Source organism: Acanthaster planci, linkage group LG02 (assembly GCF_054643075.1).
Source record: "Acanthaster planci isolate LZ-2023a linkage group LG02, COTS_SCS, whole genome shotgun sequence".
Taxonomy (NCBI): Eukaryota; Metazoa; Echinodermata; class Asteroidea; order Valvatida; family Acanthasteridae; genus Acanthaster; species Acanthaster planci.
In genome coordinates, this window is record NC_141778.1 from 18920910 (window position 1) to 18941771 (window position 20862).

General features: G+C 38.5%; 1 protein-coding gene across 4 annotated transcripts in view; it reads left to right on the forward strand.

Annotated features, from left to right (window-relative positions):
• The first annotated feature begins 364 nt into the window (after window positions 1-364).
• The window catches only part of inf2 (inverted formin 2), a 39528-nt gene continuing 19030 nt past the window's right edge, over window positions 365-20862 (forward strand). The window contains exons 1-5 of one of the 4 annotated variants that reach the window (XM_087133715.1): window positions 365-552; window positions 1283-1733; window positions 14474-14589; window positions 15983-16176; window positions 18218-18232. In XM_087133715.1, coding sequence (XP_086989841.1) covers window positions 463-552; window positions 1283-1733; window positions 14474-14589; window positions 15983-16176; window positions 18218-18232 — 866 coding nt within the window. In that variant the 5' untranslated portion in view covers window positions 365-462. Of the gene's footprint in view, window positions 553-1277; window positions 1734-14473; window positions 14590-15982; window positions 16177-18217; window positions 18233-20862 lie in introns of all 4 variants that reach the window. The other 3 variants (XM_022235927.2, XM_022235924.2, XM_022235926.2) reach the window with 3 other exon arrangements.

Genomic DNA, 20862 nt, shown 5'->3' on the forward strand with positions numbered 1-20862 from the left:
TGGTTTGTAGTGCGTTAATTAGTTTTTTTTACTGCCTAGCATTTTGATTGGTCACAGTTCTCTCAATATCGCGACAAAGCCATTTTCATTTGTTTAAAAGGGATGCCCAAGTTCATGCGCGTGTGTGCGCGAAGGCCCTGTAAATAGGTAATTTTCGCCAAAGTTCATCTAATTTTCTATCGAAAACAAATTGTGCAAATTACCTTTCGAACAAAACCGTCTCTTTTCCTGTTACAAAGAAAGGTGTGATTTTAGTAAACCACCTGTATACGTGTACCTGCCTGCGACCATCGCGCGCCCTCTCGGCGCTCTGCCGTGACGTAACCACCCCTACATTTAATGGAAGGTTCCACAAAAAAGTGCACACACGTACACCAACACCTGCACGCCTAATGTACTCGTACATCTACACGCACGTCGGACTTCAAAATACATGTACGGTACTGTACTTGCTGCGCTTTCATGAAGTGCACATGTACATGTAGTTTTTCTTACAGACTTCGTTGCCACCCGAAGCTGACGCGTTGGTTCGAACAGTTGGATTTTCTTCAGGTATGTGAAAAACGTGAAATAGTACCAAGTTAGAGTATGGTTAGAGCAATGTTTCATTACACAGATGTCAGAAACGTGTCTTTTCTCAGCTTGGCTGTGGTTGTACATGCTACTTCTGTCCAGAAAAGAAAAACTTCGAATGTAGACGTCCTCGACTGCAGTGTCTAAAGTTGTCAAAGTAGGTTAATTACATGATAGCAATGCACGCTGTGAATACACTTGTCAACATGGACCTTTCCGATTCCTCGTTAAGAATAACTTGTATTGCGCAGGAGGACTGTTTTGTGTACTGTTGATTTTTCACAAATTACCCTGTAGGGTCAACAAAGTTACAGCCTACATTTCCAATTCAAACAGTTACTTTCAGTTTGTATTTGTTGATGGGGAATAAACCACTGGCTTTCAGCATCTGTGGGAGTTCAAGTTGAAATCCAAGTTAGTGGCTATTTTAACTCTGCCTCTTGTTCTTTTCTCCCCCTCCCCTTTCAGTTTAGGGGGAGGGGCTTGCCCCGCCATATAGTCATCCATGTGGGTACATCTAGAGTTGTTGGTGTAGTCATATAGGTAAATGCCAATAGCAAATTTGTATATGCACATTGAGGTACAGTACATTGGAGTTGGGGCACAAAGCAGGATGGAAATAAACTGTTCAGAAAAAAATTATTACTTCCACAAACATCTCAATTACTCTCAAGATATAAAAATCCATTAATTTTTCATATCAGTGTAGATTTTTGGAAGTCATGTGGAAACTGTAACAAGAAGTCCAAACCAGAAAAAGAAGTTCCAGTCGGGAACCGCCGCAATGTTCAAGAAGTTTGCCAAGAGAGTTAGTCAGGCTAACAGGCCAAACGAGGACCTTGTGGACTTTGGGGCCAACCTTGAGAATGCAGAACCCGAGCTCTGCATCCGGCTCCTCCGGCTGCCCACCCTCAACAACTATACCGGCCTGAAGAAGCGCATTGCCAACAGTGACAAGGAATGGCTGCAGCGGTTCCTGGAGCTGGACGGCCTGGACGTGCTGCTGGAGTCAGTGGTACGGCTGTCCAGCCGGGGCATGACCATGGCCCAGGCCTACCTGCAGATTGAGGTGGTGAACTGCATCAAAGCAGTCATGAACTCCAAGGCTGGGCTGGAGTACATCTGTGAGAATGAGGAGTATACTCGCAAGCTGGCAGAGGGTGAGTTGTAATTTTTAAACAGTTTGTCATTTATAATAACTAGAGCAAAACAGAGGGCCCTCTCCCATATGTCCACTACCCACTCAGAATTTGGAGATAATAAAACTGTGACCCGTCTTCCCCTTTTTGTCTGCCGTCACGCTGGATGGAGAGTATAGACCTGCTGAAGCATCTGTGTTGACTGTTAAAAAGGAATTAGAAACAATGCGTAAATTTGAAAATGAAGTAAGTTGGTGGACTCACCACTTACAAGTTGTTCTGTGTCTCTACAAGAAGCCATTTTGCCCTTTCTGTCAAGTCCTTTCAAATAAACCATCTTTCATTTAGAGTTGACATCCAGCCCATTAATCCCAGTACAGTGTTATAGGCAAGGCCATCACAAGGCGAGACACCAGACCATTCTTGAGAACAGCCACAGCGATAAAGGAATTCTTTTGTTGCAATTCACTTAAAGCTTTTGACCTGAATTCAGACTGGAGGTCTCTTGTTGGTCACAGATATAAATGTAATCTTCATTGCCATTTTCATGGCCATTCAACTGAATATAATACAAAAAGCATGCCCACAGGATTCAGTGGCTTTCAGCACACCAGACGCCCCAAAAATCTTTAATTCTGTTACACTATGAAGCTACACTTTTGGAAAAGAATTTCAAATATTTAAAAGTCACCCTCACTTTGAATCTGATGTGTCAAAGTTCTGGATACCGTATTGTGTTTTACATAAATAACACCAGTTTGAGAAAGACCCTTGTGGTGTTTTGATTAGTTGCATTATGTACTGGTACATTTTGTATTTTTGACTGACCTGATAAGTGATATGTATGATGTTACACAACTACAGTCATAACTGTTTGTTAGTTATGAGGGCCACATGTGTTGTACAGTACACGCACATCGTAATTTTACTGGGACCAGTAAAGTTGCAAGGATGTGCAGAAGACCCTACGACTCAGTCCAAGTCTTCCCAACAATAAAATCTTTCCAGAAACAGTCCCAGCCATGGCATCCATACACTCAGGTGTGATCCTGAACAATGCTGTCAGGTTGCTAAATACCTTAGCTACATGTAGTTTGCCATGCATCTATTCTTTACAATGTTAACTTTGCATAAGCTGTGGACAACTGCTTTGAAGTTAAGTTTAAACAGAATGGTACAGAGTTCAGTTTATTACTTAATAGTGTTTGCAAAAACACCAAAATGACTAGAGACCCAACCCTTAACAGGTTGCTGGCCAACCAAGTTTTGAAGATAGCTTTTTGACTAGGCCCAACCATCTAACAGTGTAGTTTGGTGAACACTGGTGTTTGATTAACTAGGGGGATTGATAAGGAATAAAATAAAGGGCTGTTTTAGGGCACTTAGGCAGCCTAGTTACTCATTCTCGAGTTGTGAAGGTGGATGATCCTTTTTAAATGGTAGAAATGACACAATTTTTTTCTCCTTGTTTTGGTTTCTTTGCTTTTCTTTTTAGCTGAATGACCTCTGAATGTTTGATTGTCAGTCAACCATCCTTTTATGTACATATAGGCTTTTAGCCTCAGTTGTCATCCGTAGATGGGCCAACATACTGGCACAGCTACTGTTTGAAGTGAACCCAAATGAAGAAGTGACCTTGTTTATTTTATGTTGGAACTATCATCTTATTCATTCCCAAGGAACCAGGCAATGATACATTTTGGACTTACTAATTGAATTGATCCACAGAATCAAGTTGTATATTTTGGCCTTGTGTCATCAGACACTGATTAATTTGTTTCCAGCACTGTAGTTGAGTCTTAAAAGGGAGACTTGTTGATGGATTGAAAGCCTTTCACACTTTAACTGTCAGTCACTGCTCTGTTTTTTTTGGGGGGGGAAGTGTTTTATTGTAATTTCCTTTGTACATTTCTTGAACTAAATATTATGATGTGACTGGCTGTTTCTACATTGACAAATAAAAAAGATCCTTTTTTTTCTTGTACGGTTTTCCTAACAGTTACAATTTTAGCATTTTCAAGCATCCTTTTTTTGGTCCACATAAACAAAACACACATTTTCCACTCTGTCTACTCACCATACTGGTACCTCAAGGAATTTTTTTAAAAGAAATGTGGACTACTGTACACGTACATGCCCATGACTGTATTTGTTGTATTGGACGATCTTTCACTCGCCCCTTTTTGTGGAAATAAACTTGATCTTATGCCCCTTGGGGTGTCCTTGGTTTTGTTTCACCCTGAAGCCTGCTGTTCTACATGATGATCAGTTACCAAGTTTGGCTGGTATGATATCACTTACTTGGGCAGTGTTCTGACAGAGAAATTCAGTCCTGCCATCCTGTGGCCCACAAACTTGGTCTAATATCAATATCCTGGTATACTACTGTGAGTTCCTATCATAAGTCCAAGTCACAAACCCGAGCCCATGAAAAATAAATAAGTGGGCAGTGGCAGAACACCCTTGAACAAGAAACATCAGGAAGTTGGTTCTGTGCCTGTTGTCAGGGTTGGAATAACATTCAAGGTTACGATGCACATAGGCCTACAGTGTATTTTAATTATTATAGTGTGTAGGTGTACATTACAGTACACGACCTTGAGACTACATGCTGTAAAAACTGAAGTGGAACATTCTGTTGAAAGCAATGTCAATTGTGTTTCAAGTTTGCCAAAAAGTAATACTGGTGTGTATCCTTTAGACTGTGTCACGGCATTAAAGATACAATCGTCTGGATGAGTAGGGAAGACTTCCCCGTCTGGTTTATTTGATGACAAATAGAGGATGCTACTAACCTTCCTACACCGGCAAACCTGGAGGTGGAAGTATGTATAACCATGGAAGCGTTGGAGTAGGATGTGGGTTTGGGTTTAACAGAAGTTCACCATTTGGCGTAGATGTTAAGCCATCAAGGACTGTGTGTAAACACTAAGCTCTCTCTTTATTTTTCATTGATCAATTTAGCGGCTGTTATTGTTTTGTGGGGGAGGCACAAAATGGTTGACAACCTCCACTATGTTCCCATTTCCCTAAAAACATTTTTTTATGGAACAAATTTGTAAGTGAATGTAGGGTGGAAAAAGAGTATTTTAAAATATAAACACAGAAAACAGCATTAATGTCTTTCATTTGTTTCATATGTTTTCCATATATCTCTTTTTGGCATTGTAAGTGATTGTTAACTGTAACAAGTTGCAGAAAAATTTCATGTACTCAAACCTGAGAGTTAAGTTCTTGTCCTTTTCAAGAGAAGTTTTATTTGGTCTCAGTACTGATTGAACAGTGGCACATGATTTTGTCAGGCTAGCGTATCTCTCCATGGTCACACAAACATGCACACACGTCACAAAATTGAGGGTCACAGCCTCTGTCAACCCAACAGGAAATATATACCTAAAACACAAAGCTAAGGTTAGGCTATGTGCATATCTATTTGTGAAAGCTAAATATTGTGGGTGGCCTTTCTGAACCAAGGAGTGCAATTTGCTTTGTGAAATGGCAGAATTCCAATTGTTTATTGTAGAGTTAGAAATAATGTATCACAAAACTGAAGAAAAAAAAAGAACACTTCTTAAGTTGTTATGTGTAGTCTAAATGCTGCCCCTACCACAAAATATGTCCACATGTATTTGATGTATCTTCATTTATGCACATAAAGGGCAAAGGTTTTACTTTTTTGAGGTTCTTTGCACATACATGTAAGTTTCTGTGTTTTTATTTAGTGTTTACAATTACACATATTCATGTTGGTTGTACTAAACCTTTTTTAAGGATTCTAATTTTTCAATCCTTTTTTTCCTAGACTTTTTAATTTAAATTCATTCATTAGTTCAGATGGGATTCACAGTCAGTATTACCTGTGGAGACATTTTCCTCATTTGTTAAGAATTGTTGATTACATTGAATGGCTGGCTGTAAGTCATTCTGTCCTTGTTAGATGTAGCTGGCGTTCAGACATGTAGTCATCAACAAGTTCTACACTAAAAATTCTGTTAATGGAAACTTGATCAACGTGAAACATCATGACATACTGTCTGGGAATTCCAGCCACTCTGCTAACTTGACGCGGTGAACAAATGCACAACATCTATCATAGGGCAACATACTGTGCTGTCTCCCTCATAAGGATTGGGCTTGATTCTTCAGCAGAGGTGAAGTTCTGTTGGACTAGGAGGCTTAGATGGTTTCATCAATTACCACAAGTGTAAATCCCTCTGTGTTATGCTATTGGAACATAAGAAGTGACTTTTGTATTATGTTTTGCCAAGTATCAAAACAAAAAGTTTTCCCCAAAATATTTTGGTACCTGAATTAAAGTGCCCTATCAATCAAACAGGAGACATTAACCCATATCCTGCATCATCCTTTGAAATCCACCCAGGAGTTAGGGAGGATTGCCTGGATTTGGGAAGGTAGAACCCAGCTTTTTACATGGATCTTGATGCAGAATTTATGACTTTAAATAGTTACATTGCGGATATGGGTTGATTAATCAAAGAATGTTCCCGGCAAATCTACATGTGCCTATGGAACGGTACAGTAAAAACAATAGCTGAGCTAATAACGAAACTGCAGATACATGTACATGTATGTCTTATATTAGCGAGACAGTCATTGTAATACAATATTCTGACTTTGTTGGTGTAAGTACAGGGTGCAGTCTGGCTAATGTTAATAGTAACTACATGTAAATGAAAATTACACACGGCTACTGTACAAATGAAGCTACTTGGAGCAGTAGAAATGTGATTGCTGTGGATTTGTTTATTGGATAAAATTACACCATTTGTTTTAAAATGTTTGAATGCCCTTGCTGGTGGACAAGTTATAAATGGCCAAAATAGTGTTAGAGTGGTGTGTGTGTTTTTCTGAATGTCATTCCAATGTTCCTCTTAATATCTCCTCATCCTTCTCATCAAGGTGGTTCTCCAATTACTCATCTTTTGAAATAGAACTTTATTCTGTCAACAAACAGGTGAGAGCAATACATACGGTACATGTACGTGTAGTTAATGGAGCCTGGCTTAAAATCCATTTGCCTTGACCTGTTTGACAATTTCATTGATTTGAAGAAGCAAAATGAAGCGGCAATCAAGGAGAGAAATTTAATAAGCCAAAATGAGTCGGTAAGAGGATCGCTTTTAGTCACATTGTAGATTTGAAGGATGGTCAGGCATATACAGAATTTTAAACTACATGTATATTTTTACATTTTAAGCATGTCTGCCTGCACAATTGTTTCATATTTCAAGGCATGTATTTTTAAGAACAAAGAAGCATTTGATTGAAACAAAAAAGCAAATATTAAAATACTCTCCAACCCAGTGCCTTTACATAATTTTTGCCTAATACTTGATGTCTGTCCAGGCTGTATATCTGAACATTGCCAACCTATTATTTCTGAAATGTTGTGCTTTCACACTAATGACAAAATGTCTGCGCTCATTAAAATGGCTTTCGGATTCAAAACTCTGCTACATGTAAATGTGACTTGAAACATTGTACATGCATCACTTTTCTTTGGAGTAAATTGAATGCATTGATAGATAAATGTGTACATTCTTACAACAGTCTTGAATAGGACAGCGCTGTTTCAGATGATAATTTTGATTAGAAGAGATATTTGCTTGGATTGGAACCTGTCATAAAACCTGTGTGTTTTATTTGGATTGGTTGGTCCGTTGTTGATGCTCTTCCACGGCTGACAGATTACAAGATGTCAGGTTCAGAACGTAGTCGCACCTGCATAATTCGTTCAGTTATTACAGATCAAAGCTGCAACGGTAGCAATTTCCAGACCATTAAACTCCACCAATGAGATCTTTCACAGCACCGTGAAAGACAGGACATGGAATCTGCTTTTAGCATCTCCAGCCCTGGCCATCACCAAGGTACAGATATAATTGTCATCAATTAATATGAAATGTTTCAGTCTGAAAGGCAGTGCTGTATACCCGTGTGATATTTCATTTAAAAATACAGGCTTATGGACATCTGCGACAGTCTTTCACTCACTTTGACATTATTTGTATAACCTAGAATTATGAATGACATTTTCGTCCTGACTGACTTACTTGATATTAATACATTTTAAGTTATACATGTGTGGGTATGGAATGTAATGACTTAACGGGCAGTATCATGTTGCTGCATAAAAATTGGTACTTATCAGTCTTCCTATTTATCACAGTTCTATGCATATGATTCTTTTGAGGTAATGCTAATTTGCTGCATACAGTAAGTGCTTTGGGCAAATTTCTCTTGTGCATTCCAGTTTTTGATATCATCTACAGGTACTTAAAAGCATCGGAAATGTGAAATTAAACTTTAATCCGAGCAGCTGTTCAATTTCCGGTTGTTTTGATGCGTTTTGTTGTTAAATATTGAACTAAATATATTTGTGGGTATCTGCACATTTATCCAACTTTGGTGTATGTGAATAAACATACATAGCCTAGAAGTGGCAGCTTGAACAGGTTTATCTTTGTGTAGGTTTATGTAAAATCTTAAATTTTTCTATCATGAGAACTACGCATCCAAATACAATGTAAATCTGTCCGTGGAAGTTCTAACTGACATACGTGGTACGTACCTACTTTTTTGGTGCCAATTTTTACTACAAATTCTTACGAACTATCCTATATAAGGGCATGCATGTACTTTTATCAGTGAACCCAGTGATCACTGTTCACTGAATTACATTTGGATTTGAATTCCTCCGGAGTTTGAATAGGGATAACAACCGGTACCCATGCAAATGCAGTTATATGTTACTTATGTAGTTGTCATTTGAACCCTTTCATGTTCATATCCACAGAACTTGAATGTGCATGGTTGTATTTCAGAGGGAGGTTGTAAGTAACAAAGTTGAAGGATGGCATTTCACGTATAGTTTTGGGAGAGTCATCAAAAATGTATGATGAGAATGAAACATTTATTTCAATGCTGTCATTCTTTACAATGTAACCAAAGACGTTCACATTATTTAAGTACTGAATATATCTGGCCATTAAATTGAGTAACGTTATAAAATTTATACATTTGATAACTTAGATGACAACATTTGGGTTTAAGGTTAAGCAGGAACGCCTTTATTCCCCAATCTATAGACATACAACCATACAATCTAACATAGTACAGGCAAATAATGAACAAGACAAAACAAACAAGTGTGAAACAACACCGCATCAATAGAGCACAAATAAATACGGTTTTCAACCCGGAAACAAGCAAGGGTGCATCTACTGGTAGAGCCAATTTTTTGGGAGCCAAAATTGTGGGTTTTCTGGGGGAGGTTCAAAATACTTGGAAAATTTTATGTAACTTTCTATGGGTGGGGGGTTACAAGCTTTGCAAAGGAAGGGCAGTGTTCGCGAGTTCCCATAAGTCACCTTTCTCGCACTATACTGGGTGGGCATTGCCTCCATCCCTTTCCTCCCACCAAATCCGCCAACGGAAACATTATCTTATTGACATCGCCATCGAACAGTATGTGTACATCCATAACAGCTCGATCACTTGGTACTTCAGATATTCTTTAAAATTACTTGGGGAAAACATCCCACAAAGCTACAGGATAAGGATGTTTTTCTGAAATACAGTGTTTCCATATTAATCGCACTTATCAAAAATAAATTTATCACGGTGTAGATTGTGTTTTTGATTTGCAAAAAAAGGTTATCATGTAGGTGAATTTCTTTGAAATTCCTATCTGCCATATCCACGACAACAATCATCTGATCTCTTTCAGAGAAAACAAATTGATACAGGTGTAACTGACAGGACACCCAGAGGTACATGTGCATGTAGGACTCCAAAGTGATTCTGCCGAATTGTCGTGTGTTAAAAAGTTTTTCTCGTGAACATTGATAAGCTATTGTACATTGGATCTGTGATATAATTTCAAAAACAATGAGTAGTTCAAGGTATACAGTGAGAGCGTTGACCTTATCGGCTTTCCTGTGACTCAGGCAGAAACCAGTAGTTTGGGGGGAAAAGCTATGTGGCTTTAAGCAAATAAATTAGTCAGGAATAGTCTGCTGGGATGGTTTTTGATTTCTCTTGGATTCAGTAAGGATGTGGGGTTCAGGTACAGCAGCAGCAAGGCCTAGCCTTTATGTGCAGAAAGCACTAGTAGAAAAGACGTGGGCCCCTTAGTTCCTGTTGTAACCTGCAGTAATGCAGCAAGGCTGATGAAAAGTTTGGGGAGTGTTCTGCAACAAAGGGGAAGTACACAATACACTATAGCCCTGTGGATAAAGCCACATTATGCCTGTCGAAATCTTTTGAGGGATTCTGTGTAGTGCAAATAATGGAGAGGACTGAATGGGATTGCCAAACCAGGGTCGCAAGCCAGTGTCTAGACATTGACCACCACATGTCTTTTGGTGACTGATATTTGTTTATAACTTGCTTCAGTGTTAAACTAAATTGTTAAATTGTCACTTTAGTTATTTACATACAACCGTCAAAATATGCAGAGAATAGACTCTTTTTAGATTTACTGATATGATGCTATACAGCTAGAACTAAATCAAGGAAATCTATAACCAAAATTTTTCACATTGCTGCATTCAAAGTACTTCCAGTTCAGTGTAGACCTGTTTAAAAATGGATCTTTGTAACCCTATAAATGCACTTAATTTCTGATGGACCATGGAGAAGTTTATTGACAGGAGGGGGAAATCATAAGGATTTTGATTTCAATAATGTCTGCCCAGGTCAAGATGACCAAGTATCCATACTGTTATACATTGGATCATTTACAAGGGTGTATTCTTTGCCCTTAATATGTGGACAAATGACACAAAGAACCAGGCTGCTTTGTTAGTGTCCCTCGTTGTCAGAAGCTTGCCTATACCAACTCTGACATAGAATTCCGTTGTCCATTTTGCAATCAGTCAGTGTCTATTCACTATAGTTACATGGTGAAGTCATCCACTAGACCATGACTGTTGGGTTCATCTGGTCCCAGCAGTAAAACGGTGCCCCCCCAACAGACTGCAGTTTTAGTGCAGGCCAGCTGAAAATGGACTTCCCATAGTTCGGGGTTTGGGGTTTTGGGTAAAAAAAGAAGACTCGCGGTAATTTCCAACCCTCTGCACCACTGAAGTACATTGTTTGCTCGGTCAAACATAGTAGTGGGCACCTGCATTTGTGAGGTTCCCTGGGCACCTGTTGTTTCTCCGCTTTTAATATTGGTTGAGATGGCATAATGTCATTTCAACCTACATGTAGGCCTAGGCCTGAAGTGTTACGTACCATGTTGTAATAACATTGTGTGCCTACTAGGCTGCCTTCAGAATAAAGTAATGTGGAGATGGTCTATGTGTGTACTACAACAGAAAACATCAAATGCAAAAATGTAACTTAATCTGTTTTCATCCTTGAAAGGATGTACATGTACACGTATTTAAATAATCTGAATAGCATCAATTTTAGTGATTTAATGCAGTTTCTTCCACATACTTCCCATATATTTGATGTTCAGAATTTATGCCTTTTGGGAAAAACAAATTACTCGTTTTGTTAACTATTCAGTGCTGAAAAGCCATCAGGTACCTGCTGTATATAGAGCTTGAAACTACCAGTATATGTGGATAGCTTTTATTGCAACCCATTTTCCAGTGTTCATAGAGTTCAAAAGCTTGTTTTTTATCAATCCACGTTGTAAAACATGTAATTGTGTGGGTTAAAGAGACCAGAATTTACAAGCCACTAAAATTCCAAATCAAGGATTGTACATGAAGCAATACCAGCGGTGTCCTTTTTTCTCTTTCTCTTTCATTTTTTGGGCTTCACTTATTTTTATTTACTTTCAGCAGTGAACGCTTTTGTCACACTTGTAGGTGTGGAAGCGTCCGCGGGTCTGCAAGGTTCACATCTGTTTATTAGCATCAACCATGACCATTTTCTGACCTTTCTACATAAAACCCAAATTGTTATAATTGAACGTTTAGTAGTTTTGAAGAAAAAAGTGGTGTCCATGCTGCACAATTGTTAAATGTATTTGATACAAATTATAAATGCCACGAAATACAAGAAAGATGTGAGAAATATGACTTGTGAAGAATGGATAGGCCTACTGGTACACAATGTCGTAGAAATCCTCAGTTTTAAAGTTTGTGGCCTTCTCAAGAAAACGTGCCGCAAGATGAATCCAGTCACTTTAGTTTAGACTAACAACTTCTATTCTCATTATGTTGGTTCAGGGTGTGAGTTTTACTCAAAGGGTGTTTTTTCCCCAGCATATTATGTGCAATGCCAAATGTGGTGTAGTTATTTTCCTGGTTTTGATCTCTGTAGTAGTCCAGTTGCATTTCAGGTATATGCAGTACAAAAAGGGGCAGCAGTCTGCTTCACTTTCCTTTGACATGTTGCAATCAAAATCATTCAGAAGAGTTTTTTTACTGTTTAAAGGAACCAGGAGAAAAAGTCTGGGAGTTTTTTATTTTTTTTTTTACTTTCTAGATAAAAATTTGAACGTTGTTTTCTGTTGACTGCCTTGCTCTACAGTGTTGCCGATAATCCTAGAATTAAATTTCAGTTCAATTTCCCTGGGGCAGTTTGATAACATGAAAAAAATACTTGATTGTTACCACATGGCTCTACTTGCTCGTGAAGGTTCACTCAAGTACATTTATACGAGATCTTTTCAGGGAAAAAGAGCAGAGAACAATTGGTGTAGAAATGCTGACAAACTGTGCTTAAATCTACAACCATACTGTGTGTCCTTTATTTTAAAAAGGATATGTTAAACTTACATTAACATCAGTACTGGTCTCTTTTAACATAAGGGTTGGGCAAGGGAGACGTGTACATACATGTTTACATAAAGCTAAGATGCTGGTATGATATATCTTCACCGACTCAGTTTGAACCAAAATAGTGTCTGGATACAATTTCAAAATGGACCATCTGCTTTCGAATTTTGGGGGCATTGCAGTCCCTCACATGTCACCAGATGTTATACTTGTATTATAATAATGCCATGTGGCTAATATCCTGCTCATGTTGGCTTGCATAGCTCATGTTGTGTATGTTTACAAGAAAATATAAGCCAAACTCATCCTTTGGATTATCACTGTAAACTGTGAAGGCACAACAGCTGAACAGCTCGCTTTATTTGGATGAGCTTGTCACTCCCCTACCTACCCAGGTCAGTTTACAACTCACATGATTGGATTACAGGATCATCACACCTAACCCATTGCACATGGATATTATAAATCAGTCACTGCAGAGTATAACTGGATTATCAAATGGTTTAGGACAGCTTACCCTGGGCAAATAAATAGGCCAAATTGGGAGAAGTGACAGTTATATGATAAGGATGAAATTAGGGTTTGGTGAGTGAAACTGCCATGGCCATGATTGGCTCAGTGGTGTGGACACAAAACATTGACAGTGTTCCATGTGTACTCGGAGTTAAGGTTTACATGCACAGGTGCAGAACTGAATTTCAAATTTAGAAAGCTGCTTGATTGTACTGGATGCTTTACAGGAAAGTAAATGTGCCTAAAAAAGAAAGGCATACATGAAGTTAAAAAGGTGGATACAGTGGTTTTTGTGAGTTTGCAGCCAGTGGCGTATCCAGGCTTTGGGTCCAGGAAGGGTAAAAATGGACATTTTTCAAAAACTTGCTGTCCACATTTTTCATCCTTAACCCTAACCCTCCTCAATCCTTCACCTGTTGGAGGATTGAGGAGGGTTAGGGTAGAACCCTAATCAATCTCCCCCCATGAGGTACATGTAGTAGGACCACATCCTCAATACTGGCACTTGCAATTCCTTTTTTAAAAATTGCCAAATTTTTGTGTGTAGGGAAGGCAACTTTCCCCGTCCCCCTCCCCAATTGGATATGCCACCGTTTGCAGCATCCTCTACTCTCTGCCCCTACCAGGCTCCAGAAACTGAATGTTACATGGTGACATTCTGATCATGAGCTGCCAAGTAAAACATACATGTACATTCACAAGTAGCATTCAGAGAGATTTTGTTTACAAAACCTTCAGCTGGGCATGCAGTCATGGAAACCTTTGACAATGTGTTTCCAGAGACTTGTCTGCTTATGATTCCCAGGTCAATTCATTTAAAATGGAGTGCCTTGAAAAGAGAGGCACATGTAGTCCCTAGACATGATTGTCTAGTGTGAATTTGAATCTAAGGTTTCTAAAGGTGTGGCACTGTGAATGCATTTGTGGAAATCATGGGGGAAATAAGGAAAATTTCAATTTAGTCATGAGACATAAAACATTATTTTAAAATGCCCTCAGGTGCAGCCAGGTTAAAATGGCATGCATCGGTAAGGCCCGGATAAAGGGTTTATATCCCACAATTGAATGTTACGTGCATTTGTGTGGTGAACAGACTTCAGTCCAAAGTGTGCAGATGTGGTGACCAAATTTCAATCATTGTTGACATGGTCTCTCCTCTGATTTTGGGGTGGAACTTATTTCACGATAAAGGTCTGTGAAGATTTGAAAACCACATGTAGGTTGTTTTCAATACTCCTTTGTAAGCTTCGATCAACTGATGGGGTTTGAATCCCCACCTTAGCAAACTTGTGACATTTTGTCTGTTTCTTCACCCGCATCACAAAAATGAACGGCCAAACCATAATTATCAGTGATTGTTACAATGAAATCAATGAAGGGCGACATTTGAAGGCCTTCATTTCCAAACAGTTTAGTCTCTGCCTTGCCACTAGATTCCTGAATGAAGTACATTTTATGGCAACTGTGTTTGTTTTTACTTTGCAGCCCTTGACACAAACAACACACTAGTAAAGAAAGCTGTGTTTGAGCTCCTTTCTGCACTCTGCCTTTACAACGAGGTGGGATACACACTTGCGATTGATGCCCTGGAAAACTACAAGGTAGGAGATTGTCCCTTTAACCACCCAACCAGGCACAGTTCTAAACATCTGCTTCGACCCCGCTTCAGAAGACTCTCGACAGCACATGTTGTACTGAGAAATAGTAGAAAAGAGATGTCTCTTATTTAATCGTCAGTGTTTTTACTGGTACCTTGATGGCTTCTGAGTTTCAGTGTGAGGCTGAGTCAATTCAAATAATTGAATATTAGATCTTCATTCAGTAGTATATTTATGCAATATTCAAATATTTTCTTGTGCCAATCTGCCACCTGAAAAGGAACCAAATCTATATGTTTTACAAAAAGTTAAAAACTAATAAAATAATTATTGGCCTTATTGTGTGGCATATGCATTCAAGAACCATTATATTCACTGATTTTTATTTCATTGATTTTCACTTCCAAATATTTGATTTTTGAAAATAAATATTTGTATATTCAATAAATATCCAAAATATTTGAATTATCAACTAAGCTCTACTTTGAAAGGGTTGAGGCAAGAACTCATCCTGTGTATTCAGTTTGGCTTACCCACCAGTTGAAGTCACTGATTCAACTTTTTAAATGCCACTTACATGCTGATGTTATGTCATATACATGTACATGTGGATACATTGTAGTGTAGCGAAATCAGTTACTAAGTTACTATATCCCGTTTAGAGGATGCCTCACAGTGCATTTGTGTAAAGGACAATTACCCCGTCGATAGAACCTTTGAGGCAATCTACAGTTTCCCCATCTCCTCCTCCAGATTTCCTGCCCGCATCTGACACAGCGGCACATTTCCTTGTTTTGTTGCCCGACAGAAATCGGATTACCTCGGGGAAAAGTAGAAGGGGGGGGAACACCTGGAAACATCTCACACAATTTGTGCCGCTGTATCGAATGAGTCACTGCCATAGCAACCGAGCAGCTTTTCACACAACTCTTGGGACTTACGATTGATGCTCAAATCCAGCTGGGATTTGTTTTTTGCATTATTTGCTCCTGTAATTGTATGTTTTGTTAGTTTGTGGAGCACAAATTCCATGTACATTTTGCAAATCTTAAGTCAACCTATCAGTTTCCATTCATGTCTTCTCTGTACAGCTCAAATGTGATTTGACCTGTTGGTGTTACAAGAGGAGGAAATTGGATGTTTTCTCAAACGAGAAATTGCTAAGACATATTTTCTGAAGAATTTCATATTCTCATTGTTGTACACAACATGTACATAATACAGTTAATTGTGAAGAATCTTTAATAACCTTATTTCAGCTTTTAGCATCACACAAAGATTGCAGGAGAAGTATAATCTGGGAAAGTGATAGTATTGTAATTTTGTTGAACCAACTAAAAAAGGCTTGGGAGTAAAAAAGTAAATAAACAAATGTTTCCCTATGCCTGCTGCCTAGGTTTCCAAGAATCAACGCTATCGTTTCAGTCTGATTGTGAATGAGCTGCGCAAGGCCGAGATTGTTCCTTACAAGATCTGCTTGCTGTCTTTCATCAATTGCATTTTGATGAGCACAGAAGACTTTGAGACAAGGGTTCGCCTGCGCAATGAGTTTATTGGCCTGCAACTGTTGGATATCCTCTCTAGTTTCAGGTAGGTATGAAAAGAAATTGGGAGTTCTTGGGATGTAAATTAAACAACAACTTTGCCTATTTCAGATGGTGTGTTATAGGCATTGATGGCCGAGTGTTGTCTAATCATAGGGTAAATCCACTTTGAAACTGGTCATTTTTTTTTTCATAGAGTCTGAACATTGTGTTGATAATCTTGACATTCTTAGTAATGAAAATTGTTGAAATTTGTCTTGTAGTCTTAGGGTCTTATCCTAAATATTTTTATGAAACTCTGTACCACTTTATGAAATTCAGAACTGTGCTCATGTGGTGTACCTTGGCGCAGTGAGTAGGTCCCTCTAACAGTTGGATGAGTAATGGAAACTCTGATAAAATACCAGTATTTAAGTAGCAAACAGTTGTGCACTGTAAGTTGGTACTGGTTTGTTCTCAAAAATTTTTTTTATCAAGCAAAACATCAGCAGTCCTCCGTTGGTGCACTCCATGCATGTGAGAAGCTTTCTTCATGAGTTTCAAGGCAATCCAAAGTTCGTTTGATGAGAGTGACAAGAATCATAGATGTTGCATTAAATTTGCAAATTGTACATTGTACAATCGAAGAACAGGGAAAAATCACTTTCTGTGGTAATATTTGGGAGTGACATGCATTGTGTTAAAGCTTGCTTTTTTGTTGACAACCGTGGAAAAGAACTTTCATTTTTTGGGCTTTTTGTATGACTTGGTTTGAACCAAACTGTGATATCTGTAAAAGCAAACTGATGTTGACATGAGCATCCACCTGGTTGTTCATCACTGGAAGCACTGGTTTTACTCTTGAGACCTTGGTTTAGCCACTTCATTTAGTGTTTAGTCGGGAAGGGTTTTCATCATGATACATAAAAAGCAACACCTCACTTCCTGTCACATTATACCAGCCACTGTTGAGCATAATCAGTTTGCAGTGATATCTTACAGAGGACCGTGGTTTCAATTAATGAAACTCTGCTAACAGGTACCATTGACTGTATGAGAGATGATGAGCACTGACATGTTTCCATGTGTGTTACAGGCTCACAGCCACCATTATGTCATAGGCCTACACAGCCCTTTTTGTGAGCAGATATTGCAGTTTCTCAAGGATTTTGGTGGATGCTGAAATATTTGATGTCTGGTTAAATTGCAAACATCATAAGTACTTCTTATGATGTTTTAATGCATCTCTTGCACATACTGGAACATACGCATGCATGGTGGGTGTGTGTCCGTAGCAGAACTAGTGAATATATCAAATAAGTTTTTTTCATTGCAACTAAACCCGTTGCATCTAATTATCTTTATCATACTGTTCTACCAATTTACCAATTCCATCCCTCATTATCGAATGATATGCAAATTGCCTTTATATTGAGTTGTTGTCTAGATCCAGTCCGAGTACCCTTGAGTCTGCTAGTGAAGTGCTCACAGATAATGCTCACCCTGATCTCACATTACACCTCTGTCAATCAATTTCAAAATCATAAAACATAAGTATCCCCAGAACTGAACAGTTATGCAATAGCGTAGACTAGCCCCATCAACAACCGGTTCCATTATGGAAAGTGACTTTTTTGATATGAGAAAATGACAGATGGTGTTATTGCTCTTTTTTGGGGGTTATTTCTCTATGTCTTTTCTCACTGCAATCATATCTGTTTTGTTTAAATTAATTATTTCAGTTTGGGGGGACGGGGAAGTAGCTTGGTCATCTGCCATTTTGCTGGCTTCATTGTGCTTACTTAAATTGTGTGCAATAACACTTCTAAGATTTACACTGGTGTATGAAAGACTGTAGCCAGTCCAATCGTATGGCCACAAGATAAGGAATATTTTAAGTGGTACTTCAGGCTCACTGTACAACACCTGAAGGTGACCTCAGACTTTACAGAACAAAACCCATTATTTTTGTTTTAAAAAAATTCATTCATCTTTTTTTTCCCTTTAGCTGTTAGTTAGGTTCTGTCAAAGGTGTTACAATGACAACAGTACTTGTAGCACTTTTCTAACGATTTCCACAATTTTCATTTATTCTCTCCCATTGCCAGACGGGACTTGTTAAGGTAATGTACCTACGTCTTGTGTTTTTTTAGGCTAATGTTTTTTAACGCGTACGTTTGCGCTGCAAGAGCACCTGCAATGAAATAAACTCATATTCGGTCCCCGGATGGTGATTGTGGTGGCAGGCTATGTTTTGTTTGTGTGCAGACTGGTGGTGGGTCGTATCGGCTCTCTTACACCTTGGATCAAATTTGATTTCTGTTAGACTTTATGTTATTTCAGTTCGTAGTTTTTTATTGTGTGGTCAGGACTGAAATATCTGAAAGGCGCAGTAGGCACCTTACCTAGAGCCTATGAAAAATTTCAGGACCTGTGAAATTACCACAGTGTGCCATAAGGCACACACAAGTAGTTTTTAAGTGCTTAATGCATCTCTCATTGAATTTTTGATATTTGAGGAGCTGCAGTACTCTCTAGCATCAACATGAAATGCTAAGCTCCAATGCTTACCAGCACTTTGAGATGATAATTTGTTGTTATTGGAGCCTTGAGCTGAGTAGCTAGTGCCAACACAACACTGCCTAGAGTCTACAGTACAGTCAGTAAGGCCCTGTGTACGATATACATGTACTTTAGAGAACGAAATGCATAGTCATGAACTTTATGTATTTCTAACAAATCGTATGGATTGTTACTTAAATTCTTGTTCTTCTTAAATTATTTACATACTTAATACGTAATTTACATACATAATTTAAACTGAAATTGTTTGCATACATGTCTACTTCAACCAAAATTACCTTTGGAAACAGAACACCTTTGTCAAACTTGAAGGAAAAAAATGCTTACACCCCAAAGAAAGTGCGTACAGAAAATTGATGTCAGTATTTAACAAGAGCATATTAACCTGAAGTACCTCCCCAGTTCAGTGGAAAGTTACATGTATGAATCACAAATCATCGAAAATAGCTTACTAGTGAAAGAAGCAGCCAACCTTCATTTCCAAGACTCCTAAAACGTCAAGCTATGCTACTGCTTGCTTCAACCCTGTTTCTCCACAAACACAAGCCACTCAGCTGATACCAATTAACCTGCACAGATTATTTGATTGTGTCCATGTGCAGTGATGGATGCCACTGTTTGTTTGGTTATCCTGTAATTGTTGTCTACACAGAAGTTTGCGTTTACGTGCTGGAATTTAAATGCATACATGTAGGCCTACGCGCAATGTATCTGCTTTTTTCCAAATGACATTTGAATGCCTATTCAGAATTTGTTCCAAGGTGACACAAAGGAATGCAAACCTATGTTCCAAGTATCTGTTTGGTGGATTCACATAGGCATGTTGGTTATTCACACTTTGTACTCTTTTTGGAAGTGAGTTAACATCTTTTACCTATGGGTGTTTGGAATGTATTAACTTTGCTCTCTGATGCCTTAAAACTACTGTGATTTTGTTTATACCATTTTTCCCTTTTAAGAGGTCAATCACTGATCATGATCATGGTCAGCCTTCTTAGACCTTGGCTACCACTGATCATTCAAATGACTGTCACCTTTGTTTAAAAGCTTGGCTTGCCGTATTAACTTATCAACCACCACCCACACTCTAAATCACTGTCTCAACACAGTGTTCAGTTGTCATAGTCTTTTCCATATTGCCTTTGGTAAGACGTACTGTGGCCAAAGGCATTGGTAGAATTTCTTTGGTTTCCGATGGGAGGGAGGGTAGGAGTTGAATTTTACCATGGAGGTAATTTGCAGTCCAATTTGCGTTGCAAGAGTAAAAAAATGGGCATAAAAGTCTTGCTCCTGTGACAATTTACAGTCATCTCACAATGCAACATATATTTAGCATCTTCCTTGACAGAGAATGAATAGGTAACCACTTTTCTGCAGTTGACAACAGCTGAATGATTCACCATTGTGTCCCTCAGAATTGGCTCAAGGTTTCATTTCTGTATCAAACAATAGTTGCCAACTACAGAAAAGCAAAAAGACTTCAATATGCCATCTGTGTTGCTTGCTTTTGCCCACTTGCCCCCCAAAATTACACAAAACCCAATCAAATACAGCTGTACCAAAAAAACAGCGAGGTTCATTGGCTGCAGTGTCAATGTTGGACATTGTATTGCTAGTCCCCGGCATTTCATGTACACAGTGAACAAAGAATTTGGAAGAGTTTTGTGTTAAATTGTTTTTGTTGTGTTTTGTTTGCATTTATTATGCCTGAATTTATTACTGGCACCTTCATTTTTCCACATTTCCACATAAAATATTGGATCGGCCTTTCGAGCACTTCCTTTATATTATGGCCTTGACATCACACTCCCCTTGCAAGGGAATTTGCAAGATTTTGTTCTTGGGAGCCTCATATCTGAGAATATAACAAGTCATAAGTCAACTTAAATGAAAGTGTACCCATAAAAATTGCCAACAACTTGTCACACTATTAAACCCTTATCATTATTGTCACTTAATTCTCTAATTTTGCAAAGCAACTTTGACAATTCCATGTGAAAGTGGAAATTTGGTCACAGTTTTATTGACCTCGTTTTGAATCATAATTAACAGATAGATGGAAGTTGTTCAACAAATGAAAGTGGGATTGAATGTAACAGTTCTTATTATTTCTACTGCTTTTTTTTCAAAACCACTTTTATGAAAGAATTACCAATGATAAATGAGGTTG